At 39.8% G+C, this 18979-nt stretch overlaps 2 protein-coding genes across 2 annotated transcripts; one reads left to right on the top strand and one right to left on the bottom strand.

The window, feature by feature from the left end:
* Positions 1–126: 126 nt before the first annotated feature.
* Positions 127–12110, bottom strand: cep72 (centrosomal protein 72). The gene is made up of 14 exons (XM_080768419.1): positions 12026–12110; positions 10653–10780; positions 9667–9859; positions 8518–8626; positions 7671–7786; positions 7509–7570; positions 7051–7093; positions 6233–6427; positions 5451–5626; positions 4718–4811; positions 3453–3631; positions 2638–2764; positions 2432–2543; positions 127–1759 (listed from the first exon to the last, which is right to left on the bottom strand). The coding sequence occupies exons 1-14, from the start codon at positions 12099–12101 to the stop codon at positions 1699–1701; spliced, it is 1671 nt and encodes a 556-aa protein (XP_080624545.1). The 5' UTR covers positions 12102–12110; the 3' UTR covers positions 127–1698.
* Positions 12111–12825: 715 nt separating this feature from the next.
* On the top strand, positions 12826–15729 carry LOC308319292 (transmembrane protein 276-like). Its single transcript, XM_080769278.1, has 2 exons — positions 12826–12932; positions 14095–15729. The coding sequence occupies exons 1-2, from the start codon at positions 12840–12842 to the stop codon at positions 14626–14628; spliced, it is 627 nt and encodes a 208-aa protein (XP_080625404.1). The 5' UTR covers positions 12826–12839; the 3' UTR covers positions 14629–15729.
* The last annotated feature ends 3250 nt before the right edge of the window (positions 15730–18979 follow it).

An 18979-nucleotide genomic window follows, 5' to 3' on the forward strand; every position in this document is an offset into this window, starting at 1 on the left:
GATATTACGCATTACCCAATTGCTCACGCTGCCACGCACGCACGCACACAAAACATCACATAAAAAACAAGTGGTGTGCTTCTTCAACCTTTATTTACTCATGCTTTCTTTCCAGCACCATTCAATACAGTTACTCCTGGGAGCTGCCCTGCAGAACTACTGAGAAGCAATTCAACCACTTAAACCAGTGGTTCTCAACCAGTGGTCCGGGGACCACCAGTGGTCCTTGAGGAGGTTTCCAGGTGGTCCCCAGCTAAATAATGGAGTTAACCAAATGGACCCTTATATCTTTAACTCTTGATAGCGTGAAATGAAACCAAATGGACTTGCCAAGGGTCCATTTGGTTTCATTTTACGCTCTCAAGAGTAAAATTATTGTTAAACATCTGCATTATTTAATTTACAAGAAATCTACACAAATAGAAGAAGTGTTATTTTGATCAATATTTGCCCATTATCTCTCCTACGATACAACATCAATACAGCATGGAATTGTTGACAAAATCTTATCCAACGATAACAAAATATTCTAAGTCTTGGGTCTGAGAGGCTAAATCTCATCATCTCGTCTGTGGCTTTAATGCTGAATAAATAATGGGCCTTGGCATGAAAAAGGTTGAAAACCACTGACTTAAACCCTCTATTATTTGTCGTCTGTCCCCCAGGGGTCTATAATAGGCCCGCTCCTTTTCCCACGTACATAAAACATCTTCGCAGAAAATAGCCGATCTATAAGCTCACACCGCGTTGCGTAGTTTCGCGAGCTTGTGAATCGCCTATTTTCACAGAATGCTCGCCCCCAGAACAGGGGCACTAGGGTTCACGTGGTTAAGCATGTTGATCAAGGGTGCCTCGATGGAGGTCTTTGAGGAGTAGGGTGTCATCACGTTCGCTTTCCCCACCCAGGTTTGTCCAAGCTAGTTTTAACGATTCAAATATACAAGCATCCGATCGCAAACCCGCTCCCCTCCAACCTCTATGGCCCCACACATTTGTACTTACATGAAAGAGCTTGAGTGTCAGAACATGCATGTGTGTGTGTGTGTGTGTGTGTGTGTGTGTGTGTGTGTGTGTGTGTGTCTGTGTGTGTGCACCGGTATTAATGTGTGTATGCATCTCTCCAGCCTTAAGGCAGAGAGGTAAAAAATAAGGCCACAGTGCAGCTGAAATCAGGTCAAATTTTTTCCACTGCAGTCTACGAGGCAGATGGATAGACAAGACAACCGACCTATATATATATAATTAAAAAAAACATGAAGTTTGTAATCTTGCCTCTGATCCAGGAACGACATACTGTACTGGCCTCCTCGTTACCAGATCATTTTTCAACATAGATGGCCTTGTCAAACACACATATACACATTTTCTTGAACAGCAGTTTACACGCTAAGCAAAACACAGTCGAGGCACTTTTTTTTCTTCTTCCAAAGAACAATAAATAATGCATTCATCAACATGCCTCGGAGCAAAATAAATAACGCAAAAACAAAATACACAGTGCAAAGGCTTCGAAGTTTAAAATTATATACAGTGCAAAGACTAAGTTTGGTGCAATTTTGATAACAACAGGACCTCTAGTTTGGTAAACGAGACAAGATTAATCATGTCAAATATGAGATTCTATTCGCTGAAGCTCATGCAGATTTTACTATGCCGGTATAAAGTTCAATATACAGTAAAAAAAATTGTTCTTGTTAGTTACTGTTCCGCGCTGGCCCTCAGCTCACCCAACAGCCGCTCATTGGTAGCCACCAGCGACCTAAAACGTGTACACAAAAAACTGTTTGAACACACACTAATGGAATGGTGGCCAAATTCACCATTGTCTGCAAACAACACAGCTGTGTAGTGTGTATGAGATGGAACGTAAAACAGAAATATGTGATGCCGATTCCCATTCCCCAGTCACACTGGCGAAAAGGATAGAGGAACAGCTCTCTTTGATGTGCCTCGGTACACATGACATGGTGGACTATCTTTATAATATATCACGTGACACTGATATATTTGGCATGTTTCTGTAGATATAGCCAGAACACAAACGTATGACAATAATGATACATTGCTTTAATTTAATAATGGTTGAGGATTCAGCGTCTTTCTGTAGATTAGTTAGTTACCTAATTAATATCTCTAATGCAGTGGTTCTCAACCTTAGAATGTAGGTGTTGAGGCATTACATTTAGTTTTACTCAGTTCCACAGATAAATAGTGAAAATAGTACACTCACAACGGCTCAGCTGTAGTTCAGCTATTTTCAAACTCTTTGCCTCTTTCTTGTGTAATTTGGCCAATGTTTGACCAGTTTTATAGTCTAATTTGTTTATTACTTTTGATGCAGTAATGGACTTTTTCTTTTCCTTTTTGAGGTATTACAAAGATCGACTACTGTGGTGACTGCACCCATCCCTGCCTGGTAGCACCCTCTTACCTGTGACTTTCTTGCAGCATATGGGCCAGGTCTTTGACCTTCTCAGCCTCATGGACCTTAAGTCTCAGGCCCTCAATCTCCCTCCTCAGCTCATCCACCTCTGTCTGTGCCTCTACGGAACACAGTGGTGGGACATTGAAGCAGGGCAGGAAATAATGGAATGTTTGCACTTTGTACTTGGGGAAAAATACGTACAAATATCTCACCCTTTATCTGCGTAACAGGAGAGGTTTTCATCATAGACTTTAGGTACTGTTGCTCCAGTTTGATGAGCTGCTTCTGAAGATTCACATTCTCCTCCAACACGATCTTCAGCTGCTCGTTCAATTTAGCCTGGATTAAGTTACAAACTGAAATGAGTACATTCGTTTTGATCACAATATCCCACCGACCCACTCTGTAGCAAATGCATGGATTAAAGCATAAATAAAATCTCACGACTAAAACAGTGTGCACCCACACTGCTAGTGCCGTTTCCTAAACAATTAACACAATATGTAAATTATATTATGATGTTTTAGTAATAATGTTGCTGCCGTTGAATACTACCAATCAGGTGAAGAAATCAGACTGAGGCTATAACGTTTGCTTTTATATGAAATATCCGAGACCATTAGGGTTTTATGGAAGCGGTTTCGGCACATAATGCTAATTTGACCACTTGAAATGTGCCTCCAATCTTAAAATAAGCTAGAGTAGACTACGGTCCGACTCGAGAACCTACCTCAAACGCTAAACTAACCATAACCGCAAGCACGGAGCAGCGCATGTTCGCCAACCTTAACGCATGTTTGCCAACCTTAATCCGATCGTTGTTTTCGCATGTCGGTCCTATGGTGTGTCGGATAAGCATGCGCACCCCAGACTACTTTGGCTTATTCGCTTATGCTTAAGTAGAAGAAATGCTGGCATCTCCAGAACCCAAATGACTGAAATCAGTCATGGCGACTGAGAACTTGAATCCATGCAAATTAAATGTGTGTTTAGTCTTCGTTAGCTTTGCTGCTATGGCTCTTCTCACCGCCGAGCCCTGGGTGTCTTCCAGCTGGACGGACAGATCGTGGACTTGGATTTTATGCTCCTCCTGTTGTACGTCCGCTTGACGCTTCAGTCCCTCCACTTCCCCTTTCAACGTCTTGATCTCATCCTCTCGACTGGAGATATCATCCTCCATCATGGATAGGATCTGCACTGCCTTGGCTATAGAGAGAGAGAAAGAGAATGAAATGGTTAATACAGATTGTTGGGCTTTAATAATAAAATCTTTGAAAACAATGTTTCGGTTTTCACAATTCCTCCAGTAGGTAATTTCAAAGCCCAGTACAAAGCCCAGAAATAATTTATTGTATACTTCTACGCTCCTGTTTTCGCTGTACACTACACTACAAAACTGTATCCAGTCCACTTTGTAGAAATAGCCTCGCTACAAGCTCATATCTTGACTAGGTATGTGTTGTGAGCTTGTAGATTGGCTATTTTTGCTGAATATTTACCCCAGAACAGGAACATGGGCTCTAGTGGTTAAATGGGCAGCTATTTACTAGGGGTGTAAGAATACATTTTAACAGTGATACGATAAGCATCACGATACATAGTTGACGATATGATACATGGATGATATTGGATCATTCATGGCGATACGACTCAATGATTTAAAATCGATAAAGTAACTATTTAGCAAAGAAGTTTACTTTGTGTGAGACATGTGGATAGTGTGGGAAAAATGTACGAATATGGATATAAATAAGTAACACTGTGATTCTCTGGCGAATACATGGACATTATATTTGAACAAATATAGACAAACCTACGGAGCCCCTGAGTGGCCATGGAAGACATTTATTTTTCTTACCATGGCGACTCAGGGGCTCCGTACAATCCTGCACAACACAGAGAATACACACACATATATCGATGTGTAGCGATACTGAATGGAAAAGTAATTAAACAGATCTTTTTCTTTTTTCTTCCTAAAATTGCTAAATACAATGCACATGTAGTTAGTATGGATACAATTGATTATTTGCATTGCAAAACGATTCGATACCGATTATTTGCATTGCAAAAAGTCAAACGATACGATATGCTGCCATTTACATTTCGATATACTTTGATTCTTGAAATTAAAATCGATGTTTCGACACAGTTACTATATCGTTACACCCCTACCATTTACCCATGCATTCTCTAGTTGTCGGTGATGAGGTGACCACCTTTTCACCTCATCACCTAAAACTGGTGTATGAATAGGCCTTTAGATACATAAACCTGTCTCCTCCCACTCACACAGAAAGTCGCTGTTATGGTGAAGTGATCTCTCTCCTTTCCAATGCTTGTCCACAAGGTTGAGCAGCATTTCCAGTGGCTTCCTGTAGCCGCCCTGTTAAACCCATTCAAAAAGTAGACATTAACACATGCATAAAGCAGTCAATCTAAACTGTTAAATATAATTACACGAACGTATGGCACCCCCATATCTTGCAAGTCTGAACCGACCCTACAAACCCTCCCGCAATATCAGATTAGCCAACACAGGGAGGGGAAGTACCTTCGCTAAAAAACGCTGGGACAAAGCTCTGCACATGCCAGGCTCTTCTCCCTTCTGGCTCCAATACTATGGAATGTACTTCCCATTGCAATCAGTACTGCAGACTTGCTCCCAATCTTCCACCGCAGTCTGAAAACCCACCTCTTCAGACTCTATCTTAGCCCGTAGCACTTGCCCTAGCCCTGTATGCGTAGGCTCAACTTATGTAACTTAGATAGCATTTTATGTAGACATAGCACTCTATAGTGTATATGCATATAGTTTCATTATATAGATATTCCACTGTTAGGTTCTTAGCTTACGTATGATTCATGATGACTATTTTTATGTATTTGATGTATTAACATGTTTTTTGTTCTTGCTTAATGTAAATCTCTCTGGATTAAGTATTATAAATGTGAATGAAAGCATGTTGAACAATTCAATAAGAGTACAGTGAGCAGTAGGCCAATGCTTTTCGTTTTCCCATACCCTCTTTTGGTTGGGAGTTTTTTGTGGTACGCCCGGCCCCCCTGCTGTTCTACTGGAGTAGGACACTCTCGGAGGATGCAGGATGGGGTTGGAGGGGTCAGAGAGGGTCATGCCGGGACTCCTGGGACTTGGAGGCTGTATGTTCATTAACGGAGTATCGTGCTGGTGTCCTTGGTCTTTGACAAAGTAAGACATGGATACATTCAATAGAACATAGAGAAGTGCTGTCCACAGTGTCCAGTGACAAACCACATCACCTGCAACACTCGCAGAATTGAAGACATCTTTTAGGCGCACAGCTAAACAAAACGATCAATGAAAACAAGAAAACGTCAGCACTCAATAACATCTTTTGTGATGTTTATTGCTCAGAGAAGGAAATAAACTTGATAAAAGGACATTATTGCGTGCTGGCCATTTTCTGGCGTCCCTATTGTTGGCAAAAGAACAACAAAAACAACGTAATTTTCCCTACGGGTCCATTTGGTTTCATTTTACGCTATCAAGAGCATTACTTAATTTATAAGAAGTCTACATATTAGAAAATGTAGAAGAATTGTTATTTTGATCAACTTTTGCCTGTTACCTCTTCTATGGTACCACATCAATACATCATCGAATTGTGGACAAAATCCGACCCAACGATTACAAAATATTCTTAGTTTTGGGTCTGAGAGGCTAAATCTCATCAGATGGTGGTCTGTGGCTCAAATGATGAACAAATTATGGGCCTTGAAATGAAAAGGGTTGAAAACCATTGCTTTACAGTATGCAGTACTCACTAGGATTGGGTGTGAAATGGCCCTTAGCGGGACGTTTGCCGGGGTCCTTGTGCTTGTGCCTTCCAGAGTCTGGCCTCCGCTTCTCCACGTAGGGGTCAAAGGTCACCCTCGGACCCTCCACCCCTTTCAATGAGGTAGAATTATTTTTATGCGATGATGACACTTTCGTCTGTGGCACTTTAGACTTCGTATAGCCTGGTCAACACAGGGAGGGAAACAGACAAAGAAATGCATCACGGCAAGTGGTCTCTTTCAGTCTAGGCGTGCAATAGTTCTTCAAATAAATCGATGAATTAATAATCCTTCTATATCCCTTTTTCTTTAAATAGCCGACCTACAAGCTCACAAAATACTTATTTTTTTCATGATAGTGTTGTGTAACAAAGAATAAAATTATGTCCACGTGGTTAATCAATTTTGTTGATATAAATTCAAAACAATTGTAAACAATAGAAAATAAGAAAATAATTGAAAGTTGCAGCCCTATTCGAGTTAGAACTGAATGCACTAGCTCATGAAAAAATAGAATGTGCTGTTGGTTCCATCTAGTGGTGGGTTTTGGATACTGTTTGATCCAGGGGAACTGAAGGATTTTGATAATCTAAATTGGGCCACCACTGCAGCATAAACAAGCCTATCAGTATCACTTGATGATTTTCTAAAATCTATAAATAATAAATAATAATAAGAGGTTAATATAATATAATAATAATAATAGCTCAGATTTATATAGCGCTTTTCTAAGTACCCAAAGCGCTTAACATAAAACAGTAGGAACAACTTTAATTCAAGAAACAAAAATTTAAATAAAAACTTACCATAGTTTTTCTGCGTGGACCTGAGGATGGATTTGACTGGTTCCTATGAAAACAGAGAAATAGCTCACTCACTGACACAGCATTAGTAGTACAATCTGTGCAACACAGAATACATGTTGGTTTTAAACCTTTTTCATATCAAGGCCATTATTTATTCAGCATTTACCACCATTTGATTTTTACTCGCAGACCAAAAACGAAAGAAGATTTTTTTTTGTACTGTAGTTGGATAAGATTTTGTCCACAATTCCATGCTGCATTGATGTGGGACCATAGGAGAGATAACAGGGTAACGTTGATCAAAATAATATTTTTTATAGTATAGCCTAATGCAGGTGTTTAACAATAATTTAACTCTTGATAGTGTCAAATGAAACCAAATGGACCCGTTAGGTCCACTTTACGCTCTCAAAGACTAGTGGTGCCCGGACCACTGGTTGAAAACCACTAAAAATCACCTGTTTTTGAGACGAACAGCTCTCCGTCTCTGAAACATTTTTGGACTCAGCCTCTTCAGTTTCTGGGAGGTAAAACAATGGAAAAAGAACACAATGAAACCCAGCACACAGGAAGCCATTCTCATTACTAAGAATTACTTCATTTGGACAATAAAATCATACCTTGTTGTAGATGACTACTTTTAGCACCAAAGTTCAACACAATGTCATCGCTGTTCTCCGCAAAGGAGAGCCTCTTTGTCAAGCGGTCCACGGAGGCCAGCCTCGGATCACTGCTCCTGAAAAACCACAAGCCACATGATGCTCGAAGATAGACTTTAACCTATTAGTTACAGGTCTTAAATGGGTTAATCCTGACTCCTGAGGCACAGTTTCAGTTTGATTGATTGAAATATTTATTAACAGTTTGCAGAATTACAGTACAATTCAAGCACAACTCAATACAAAGACTGTTTGTAGAGCTTGTAGGTCTGCTATTTTTGAAAAATCGTAAAAATGTGGCGCAAATCTTTGAATATATATTCTTTCAGAGTGAATGTTTTTTTCAGGTCTAAATGGGTTAACTGTGAGTGGACGACCCAATAAAGCATTACACTTGTTTACAAGGGGGTCCACCTTGTTCAATTCATCAATTCATAGAAATTAGTGCTGTCACAATTATTACATTTTACATGATTAATTGTCACTCAAATAATTGTAACTAATTGTATTGTCGTTGAAGACTGGAATAATAATTGCATTTCTGTTTGGCTTTTAGCTTTGAAGTTGCACAATGCAGATATGACAACCTAGATTTACAAAGAAAAAAACTGACATTAAATAACCTTATACTTCAAAAAAAAAAGAAGAAAAAAGTAAAGTAGAAAGAAATGGTGGCATTTTATCATGAACATTGATTACAAAGAAATACAGTATTGCAATAATAAGTGCCTGTGGTTGTTACAAAATCCCAAGGCACACCTGGAGTTGTCTCACATCACATTAGGAACCACTGACTTAAAATATCTACCTGTTATCAGGTGCCTGGCTTAGAAGGTGGCTCTTCTGATGAGGTAGAGGGTCCGAGGAGAACTGCATGATGGCAGCTTTACGCTCTGTGTCTCTGACTGGGCAATCGTCTGGAAAACACAGAACATCTTTCAAGATCTGCTATTTGCACTACTTCTTAATAATGTTATTTTTTTGTTTATTCATGAAATTATTGCATGAATTTGTTCAAAGTTCACGTGTAGACGTTTTTGTGCATTTTGATCAAAGATCCTGGGAGGAGATACATTTTAACTGTTTTTCATATAATTCAAAATGGCGGGTGATCTAAACGTCAGAGGTCAAAAGTCAGAACACGGTTGTTCGGCATGAGGAGACACATATGTCTATCAAAGTGTCATTGCCATGAAATGACAAGTACACTTCATCTTGAGAGAATAAGGTATTTCCTGAGAAACAGGGAGAGACAGTTTGATAAGATTTGGCTGCCCCTTGTCCATTACCTGAGTAGAAACGATTAATAGACAGGATACCATTGATATGGTTGACTACGCCATTTTCTTTTCAGATGTTTTCCATGAGCTTTCTATCATCTTATTATATAGTATGCAATGTCACTGAGCAGTATGGGTGGGAGGGTTAAGGGATTTCTTTATCTTTTTTGTCTTTATTTTTTCTTTCATTTTGTTTCATAAAAAAAGTATTTCATATCATAATGTTTGTAATAATTTATCTGTTCAATAAAAACATATTTGACAAAAAAAAAGTGTCATTGCCAACGGTCAATCGGTTCATGAGCTACTGTATGCACGTTCAAAGTTTGCATTTTCAATTGAGTGCTATAGCGCCACCATTTGACCAATCGTCATGGGCTTCACAAAGTCACCGTTTGGTATGGCCCTCTACCAGATTACCAGATTTCACAAAAAGCGACTGCACGGTTCAGCCAGAACTGCTATTTTTGGCGGAAGGTGAAGAAGAAGGAAAAAAACAAAAAGTGACCAAAGTCACTTTGTGACTTCTTGGTCCCTTATGACAACATTTAAGAAACAATAAACAAAGGTATATTCACTCACGACCCACAAAAATGGATCCAAGACACACAAAATGGGTCCCTATCCCGCTGTTTGTGAAACAGTGATCCAACTAATAATGAACATATCGAGCTCACCTAGTTTGCGAAGGTTGGGCATGGCGTGCACCAGGTACAGGCGGTAGTGAGGGTCGTTTTTAGTCAAAGGGTTGAGTCTGAGGTCCAGTTCCCTCAACGCTGGGAGCTTACAGAGTTCCTTGACCTCCTTGACAGATGATATGCAGTTATAATACAGGTTGAGTCTCTCCAGCATCTTCAAGTGAAGCAACCCCTGAGGAGAAGCACAGACGATATTGTGATATTTTTTTACCCCTTTTTCACCCCAATTTAGTCATTAAAAGGTAGTGTAAGTGATTTTCTTTGGTTAAAATTTGTTAAAAAGCTCTATATTGTGATAGTACCGTACTCATTGCTATATAGTGTTTGTTCAGTAATAGGAGTCTCCATGTCTCTCCAGCTTTTTATTAAACAGAAACTGAAACTGGGATACTATTTTTATGCAATCAGGATAGAGAATGCAGTCAGGATACTGATTAAACAAGTGGAATTCTACAGTAAGTGATGACACAAAGAAATTAGCAGACAAAATTGGAACTGGAACTAACAATACTTTTTCCCCCCTTCTTTTTAACCAAAAGAAACCTACACTACCTTTAATGCCAATTGATTCCTCCCCACACATAATTCTGTGTTGTTTGTCACTGCTGTTGTATCCTACTGACCCCTCACCGAGAAGATGTAGACTAGAGCCTTCGTCCTACTCCTCCTGTCCAACACTCCAACACTTAATGACACTCCCTGCTGAGTGCTGTGCTGACTGACAGCCCGTAAGATTACAGTACATGCAGTGACAAATTATCCCCCCATGCTTCCCTCCCCCGAACGCGGGCCAATTGTGTTCCTGTATAGACAAAGCCGGATGCACCACGCACAGTGGATTTCAAACCCACAACCTATGCGGTGGTGGGCTGGGCAGGCACCCGAAATGCTAAGTGTTCATCTTTTTCTCTTTCATCTTTTGTAGCGTCATTAAATCTGTCCAGGCCTTGGTTGGGAGAACTTACCTCAACAGAAGTAAGAGCATTGCAGGACAGGTCCACGCTCTTCAGACGCACAAAGTTTCTCAGTGCCGTTCCGAGATGTCTGATCTTCTCCTCATATGTCCCTGGAAGGCTGAGTGACCTGACATCTCCTGTTAACAAGTTACACCAACATTACAACGCATGCTTCTCAAACGTTTTCATTGTCGAGGACGCCCAAATTGATATGTATTTATTTGGGCCCCACGGAAAAGATTCTGAATTATGTACGAGGACTGGGGACCCCCAAAAGAGAAGATTTGTCAACAGTTCTTTCGGGAATATGATGATCCACAAGCTCACGAGCTTGTAGAATAGATCAACTATTTTCGAATAACCTAAAATCGAATTGGGCATTAGCCTCCCTTAGTTGAATCAAGACTATCAATGTATTTCGATATTTGCATATGCAAATATCAAAATCGATCAAATATAATGCAAATATAAAATAAAAAATCAATACTGTGTATTAACTATTTGATTTGTGTATATATATATATATATATATAATATATATACTATACAAGTAAGACGCGCAAACGCGGGAAGCGAACGCAACGTAGTTATACTTGTTCGTTGGCATGTTCCAGCTTGTTGTGCATTCGAAGCAGGGCCTTGTCCACGTTCCTGCGTTCATCATGGCCCTTTGGCCATGTCCAAATATGGAGTGTGTTGCATCAATCACAAACAAATCACTCAGCTCCATATATGGGCACAAAAGCGTGACACACAGACAGACAGACAGACATGATCTGCTAGGTCTCATAGTTAGTGCTCACTGCGTTCGCAATAATATATATATATATATATATATATATATATATATATATATATATATATATATATATATATATATATATATATATATAGGAAATTTAATTGGAATAGATGTGTACATAGATGCAGTGTATATATGTCTGTAAATGTCTTGATGAATTGAAAATGGAGGCACCCAGATGTAAACAAGTCTTAGACTTAGTGATTTTTCTGGTTTTATCCTCTTAGCAGTTTTTGTATTGACCTGTATAGTTACCTCCCTTGCTTGGACTGTACCCATTCTTCAATCAATCACTCTTCCACATTTTGCTGGGTAGAACCCCCGTACCACCCCCCTGTCTGTGTGGTCGACCAGGACCCCTGTCTGTGTGATGATCATGATCATCACAAAGCGTAGGTCTGCTTTGGTGCAGGCATTAATATGATCGACAGATTAACGTTAGCCCATTAGCTTTATTATTAGCCCGTGTTTACAATTCTGGCCCGTATTTGGTCTCGGACGACGTCACGCCCTCCACCCTATTTAGGCATCCCTTTGCACTCGCACGCACGTTGCACAATGAAAACAGCAGCCGTCTTACCGAGATGTGGAAGTTTTAACTGTAATCTCTCCCGTATCCATGCCTCTGTTATGGTTGTCAAGCGCTCAGCCGCCATTACTTTTCGAACTCCTATGCAGTGTTGCCAGATTTTGTGAGAGAAATAAGCAACCGCAAGTCTCATGAAAACAAGACCCAAAGAAGGGTAGGCTCGGGGTAGGCTATTTGGAAGTAGATCAGATCTACAAGCTCACAAACGCGTCGCAAAAAACAAATGTGGAATATTTTTAAAACATTTTAACAACACAAATCTGATAAGGGGGTCCCCTGGCACAACATATTTGTATATGTCTATTCATTCAGTCCTTGTGGGGGTCGTTCTGTCGTTGACATGGAAATGTGTGAGAATCACTGGTTTAAACAACATTAGGAAACTTGGCACCCGGTGCTTTCTTTGAAATGTACCCATTCGACAAATAATAATTTCAATCAATCAATCAATCAAAAACAAGCCCCAAAACCCGCAACAACATAATTTACAAGCAACTTTACAGAAAAAGAAGCTCAATGTCGCTTATAATAAGCAGACATGGCAACACTGGCTCCGGGGCATGCGCGCAATCATATCCGCGTTTCTCTAGTCACGTGACAAAACAAAGTCATGCAGCACGAGCGGCAGTACTAGTGTGTTTATGTTTATGTTTCAGTCAGTGGCTTCTGTAAAGTTTCATGCCACCACCACGTGTGCGTGTCGTGCTCAATCAACATTCATTATTATCAATACATCCACCAGCTGTTTGCTGGCTCCGTAACAGAACTGTAGTAAAGAAGTGAATGAGTTTGTTGTTTGTGATCAATGGCATCCTGTATAATAACAGATTGGATCACAGTGTGTTCCAATGCCGTTCTGTGTGCCACTGCTCTGCACTCAGCCTATCATCTCTTCAAGGTAGGCTGGCGTACAGTTACAAAGCCTATTATTTATTCCGCATTTGAATTGAGCCACGGACCACCAGGCATTTAGCCTATCAGACCCTAAACTAAATAATATGTTATCGTTGTGCGAAAGATTTTGGTACAATTCTAGCTCTATATATGAACCAGAGCTACTACAATTCCATACTGTGTTGATGGTAATACCATAGGAAATACAACTGAACAGGCAATCGTTGATCAAAATAACAATTCTTCTACATTCTCTATTTGTGTAGACTATGGTTGCCAATTGCCACCTTTGAGATCTTGAAATAAGGGACACTCTTTATGCCTGCCGCGGCCTTGCGAAATTGCGACGCAGGCGTGTGCGGCAAGGCCGAGGCAATAAATTGAACTTTTGATGCAATAAGTTGAAGCAATAAATTGAACTTTTGAAGCAATAAGTTGAACTTTTGAAGCAATAAGTTAATTGAAGCAATGAGTTGAAGTTTCCCTTCAATTTATTGTTTATGCTAACACTATCCACAACCTTTGAAGTAGAATTTTCTTTTCCAAATGAGCATAACAACAAAGAGCTCTGATTGTAAATACGAGTGTGTCTTTAAATGGTCACAATATTTAATTATAATGATTTATATTTATATTAGACTTTAAAAACTCAACATTATTAAACAATAGTCTACTGAAATAGCAGGCTAACCTATCCCCACATCAGCAGCCAAGATGTGGGCTATTGGGCAGGTATTAGAAATACTACTGACATGACATCTTGTAAAAACACGGATAAATAAGATGATAAATAATATAAGGTCCCATACCAAATCGATCTCAGGAGATGTTTGGGTCATGAAGAACTGAAAATGAACTGAACATTGGTTGGTGGTTGAAGGTGGTCAACCTACATTTGAAAACTTGTAAAATGGGACAGTTTGCCTACCTAATTTAGTACGTACTTTCTAATGTTGGTACTTTAGGTGCATTTAAAATACCAATGCAGACTTTTTGTAACAGAGTATTTCTCTACATTTCATTATTGATACTTTTACTTAAGTAAAACATGTGAGTATATTTTCAGGCAGTTTAACTCAAATCTTTGCTTCTGGGGGTTTCCTGGTAGAAAACATTTTCAGATGAGGGTCGGCGGCTGAATACAGATACTCTCTCTCTCATTGCAGGACCACAGAGCTCCCTCAGTAGGTGTGTTTCTGCTTGGACTGTCTGCCGGCCTCAGTCTCCTACCTGCCTCCATGATCCCTTACCTGAGCTCTCTCCAGTCTGACATGGAGTGGGCCAGCGAGGTCCTTGCCTCGCCTCTACTGTCCTTCGGCTTCCTGTGGCTCAGCGAGGACCGCAACACGGCGCACCTCCTCCTGATTGGCTCCGGCCTCTTCCTGGGACTTTGCGATTGGCTGTCTTCTGACGCGCTGACACTGATGACCCGCTGCCTGGCTCTGTCGTCCGTGTCCTGCTCCCTGACGGTGTGTCTATTCGCCGGTAACGCTCTGGGGGCCCTCGGTGGCGTGACCCTCAGTCTGTCCTCGTTGGTGGCACCCAGGGCCGGAGCCAAATCCCTGTCGGGGTCACTCATTTCTACAGCTGCCACCGAAGGACTGCTCAGATGTCTGCTGAAAGGCTGCATGGCAGTGGGATGTTGGGCCTCCACGCAGGCCCTTCACAAGCTTCTGCTGGAAGTAACATCATGGGACTGAGTATCCTGCATACTGTACTAAAGCCTGTTTTATTTGTAAACTAGATAAAGTGCCCTTCGGGGCACAGGTCTCCACCAGGACAGGTCAGGTTGTGGCCTCCTGATGGTGCTATAATAGGCCAATGTGAAAAGGGTGCCATTTCTTCTTGCCTTGGATGGCATAACGCTTTTTAACTACTTTCAAGTAGCAGGGCAACGCCAGCGTCTGACAAAGTATAAAATAGATCTAGCCTGTGGTGGATTGAAACAGGTTAGGTACTTTACCTCTGCGTCACCCAAAGCACCAGCTACAGCTACCAGGAGGTGATATTTTTTCAATTTCACATGTTGTGTGAATATTAGTCATTAACAGTAATTTCTCTATGCATTGTGTTTTAACTACTGACTGTGGGTGACCCACACATGAGCAGTTCTAACCAACGTTCTTGAATTGATGCAGAAACATGCACTCTACTCTGCTTTCCATGTTGCATATTTGAATGAATGAATAATAATTTAAGTCGAGATGAAACGGCATTTTGAGAGCTTGTAACTTCTGCACCGTGACATATTTATGAATGAAACAGGACAGGACGGTGTGATAACACTTCCTTTTGAATTTTGTGGGAATTACAATTGAAGATTGGTTGAAATTAGATCTGTTGATTCATTGACATATAATCAAAACGATATTTTAAAAACCTGCTTATCAATATTGGTTTCAATATATCTCCTGTTAATTGCCCAGCCCTACTTCATAATGTTTATGAAGCTCCTCGGTTTGACTGAGCGTATCACTGCCAGGAACCCAGTGTCACGTCCCACAGGCACATTTCCCAGCATGCAGTAGCCTGTACTCACTCACTGTATGGCTCTTAATACACCAAGCATGTCCGTGTGCCAATATCTCCAGTAGGTGAATGTGCTCAGCATTCCAAACAGGCTGTGTTACCTCTCATTCCCCATCCTGCTTTCTGCAGCCTCAGCACTTTCACTATCGGGTAAAGGTCTGCACTCTGCAGTGGCCCAGGCCATGAATATCTATTGATATGTCAGTATACATTTCATCCTAAATATACAACTATGTCAGCTGCTGTTTAGTTATTGGATCATATTATTTCTATGTCACTAAATTAATGGTTTTTTTTGGGCACATCTTGCAAGATGGTCATTTTCCTTGGATAGATTCTGAGTTGATGCTGCAGGCTCCTTGAATATAGAGTACTTACATCAGAGTTTCTGCTGCATCGTACAAGGCTCTACAACAATGCTCTGTACAAAACTATTCGAGCAGTTTCTGGACATCATTGACAGAGCTTACTCACATGTATGTCTTTGCAGAGCCATAATGACCTAAAACTACATTAATGGAACATACTGCTCTCCTCCAAGGATTTTATCCGTAATGTATACATTTATGGCAGGATGTTTCCTGTGGCACATTTGTAACCACGTTATTCATAATTGTTGTTCACAATCTAAAAACCACATTGTCCACAGATTAAAGTGACGATGTCCACAGAACCTGAGTCAGTGATTGTGTCAATGTCACGCTCGCATCGTAGGCCTACAAGGCATAAATATTGTATTGTCCTGGTCCACATCTACTGTCCTTGTGTGCTACCATAGAAGTAAGTAAGAGACCCATTATTATTTGCACTGCATGATTGTTATAGGCCTGGAAATGGGGAAATGCAAAAGTTTTGTAAATGCATTGGTATAAAAATGTGTGGGAACCCTGTTACAGGAATTACAACTGTCTAACAGCACTACTAAGGGCAGACATGTACAATAATGCATGTATCCCAAACTCAGTAGCTAAGATGTATTAATAATTTATATATTTATTTTATGTTATATTTCATCACTGTCCAACTACACAAATTATTCTCTCAGACTGATTGACTATGGGCACAATTCCTAATAATGGTGACTGAACCAGGTAATATACAGTACATTTTCCATTGAGATTCTAACTCCCTTTTCTGTGCAAGTGCATTTAGTCTTTAGTGCACTGTTTCTCAACTAGTGGTATAGAATAGATATGATATTTAAAATAAATCACACCCATGTGTCATTATATATCATTCATCATCTCATGAACAACTGAATTTATGTGATTGGTTAGCCGATTTGCTCGTATGACGTCAATTTTCCCTTCATTGTCAATGGCATTTAATGTTTGTGTTGCCACAAATTTACGTCATATTTGGCAGACATTTGACCTAATTTGTATAGGAGGGGCTAGCGCCCGTGTGAAGTTAGCGGCTCTGTTATCATACATCATCACACACATCACATTCCCTGCATGCTCAGCCAATCAGCTGAGCACATTCTGTGCTACAAACACACTCCGTACCAAACACACCTACACACAAAGCTGTGCATAGGCACAAAAAAAAGCATGGTCAGGGACCACATGCAATACCTTAATGGAACACCAGTGATCCATGGACCAACAGTTTTAATCCCACAGAGTAGGTCTATATAGGCATTAAAGTGGTATTAACGTGGGTTCCGCAATACACAGATACAGAAATAAGTTGTAGGTTCGGAAGCTCAAGCAGGCGTTAGACCAGGGGTCCTCTTCCTGTCACTCTCGGTTTGAGTTTGTGGAAACATGTATAGTATATGCAGATCATGCAGATGTCTGTAATCTGCTTGCACATCAGTAAACTGACGCAACACTTAGGCCCTATAGAATGGTTGCAACACTTCTGCCTCTCTGTCAACCACAGAGCCAAACAACCTTTTCTGCAACTGTGGGTTACTATCCAAATAAAGGCAGAAAAGTTAAAATGAACTATATAAAAATGATTTACTTTTACATTCAGCTCATCAGACATTTTAACTCATCTGGATTGTTATAATCAGCTAGGACATTTGCTGTGTATAGGCTTGAACTTGAGTGAGAAGCAACTAAGTCTAATACTATAAATTAACTACTTCCAACTCCTTGCTGCAAGCTAGTGTTTCGACTAGTTGCATTGGTGTGGTCTGGCCTTTTAGGGGCTGAGTTACCAGCTTTCCGTTTCCTGAATAGATATGTGTTAACAAACTTGCAGATGATGATGCAGTCAGTAAGAAAACCTCAGTGATTAAGATGGATTCCTTTTTCATCTTAAGACTCTGCTTCTTCTGTCTTGTAGACCTACAGACAATACAGGGTCTTCAGTCATCTGGTAATTATGGAATGAATAATACTAACGCTATACTACTACTAGGCCTACTAGTAGCTACTACTACTACTTTATATAGCGCTTTTCAAGGTACCCAAAGTCACCTCACCTCATGATAAATTATGTAGTAGTTGGTGATAGTGATATAGTTGGCCGTGTGATGTATCTAAAGTGTATTTTATATAGCAGGAAATGTATGTCAATATCAGTCATACCTTGTCCTTAAAATGATCTATAGTTTAGTAGGCCTAACTTTGCTCACATTACCGGTAAATGTTTTTATTTATTTTTTGTTCAGTTAAAGATAGACTAAGTGATTTTCTTTGGTTAAAATTAGTGTTAAAAAGCTCTATATTGTGTGGCCTATATTGCTATAGAGTGTTCAGTAACAGGAGTCTCTGGGCTCCATCTTGCGCCACCCTTATCCCTAAAACGTATTTACCATTTTTTACTATTTTGAAAATAATTTTAAGATAGTCTAACTATGTAGCCGTCTACATCGAGACATTGTGAGCTTGTAGATCGGCTATTTGAACTATTTTAAAAGGTTTTTTTAAATAGTAAAAAATGGCAAATAAGTTTAGGGATAAGGGTTAAGGGGTGGCGCAAGATATAGCCTTCCTATATATGGTCTATACAGCATTTTACTGAAATACTAGAAAAATGAAGCTGATAAATTTCTCCTGATTGGATGAAGATGGATGATTGGATGAAGATGTGTCACCTATCCTGAAAATGTAATTTCTGCTTATTAAAGAGCTGGAGAGACAGGGAAAAATGTATTTGTTATAGAATAAACACTATAGCAATAATTACTATCATGATATAGTGATTTAACCAAAAATACCTTTTGTTTTAATCAAACAAATATCACTTTAATACCCTGCCTTTAACTATATTTAAGGTTTCTGGTTTTACATACTGATTAGGTATTTTGGCACTCAACCATGAGTGACAAACACAAACCTCTCTCAGATCTCTGTCAGCTATATGGACAAAGTTAGGCAAATTTAGAAACTAACAAAAATAAACTGCAGGCTTAAAATATTTAAACCGTTTCAATTTGGATTTGTTGTTAAAAACAATATCCCAATACTCCAGGTTAACACTAGCTGTTGTTCTTGTATAGAGCTAGTTCTTGTTTGTTTTACTGTAATATCACAATGCTACTTATATTCATAACTTTACCCATAT

Source organism: Protomyctophum bolini (assembly GCF_963924005.1).
Source record: "Protomyctophum bolini genome assembly, chromosome: 7".
Taxonomy (NCBI): domain Eukaryota; kingdom Metazoa; phylum Chordata; class Actinopteri; order Myctophiformes; family Myctophidae; genus Protomyctophum; species Protomyctophum bolini.

Coding starts and splice junctions, on each gene's coding strand:
- cep72 (XM_080768419.1), bottom strand. CDS start 12,101: ATGGCGGCTGAGCGCTTGACAACCATAACAGAGGCATGGATACGGGAG. Junction 9,860..10,652: donor ATGCTCTTACTTCTGTTGAG/GTAAGTTCTCCC, acceptor GCTTCTCCTCAG/GGGTTGCTTCACTTGAAGAT. Junction 8,627..9,666: donor GCCCAACCTTCGCAAACTAG/GTGAGCTCGATA, acceptor TGTGTTTTCCAG/ACGATTGCCCAGTCAGAGAC.
- LOC308319292 (XM_080769278.1), top strand. CDS start 12,840: ATGGCATCCTGTATAATAACAGATTGGATCACAGTGTGTTCCAATGCC. Junction 12,933..14,094: donor CAGCCTATCATCTCTTCAAG/GTAGGCTGGCGT, acceptor CTCTCATTGCAG/GACCACAGAGCTCCCTCAGT.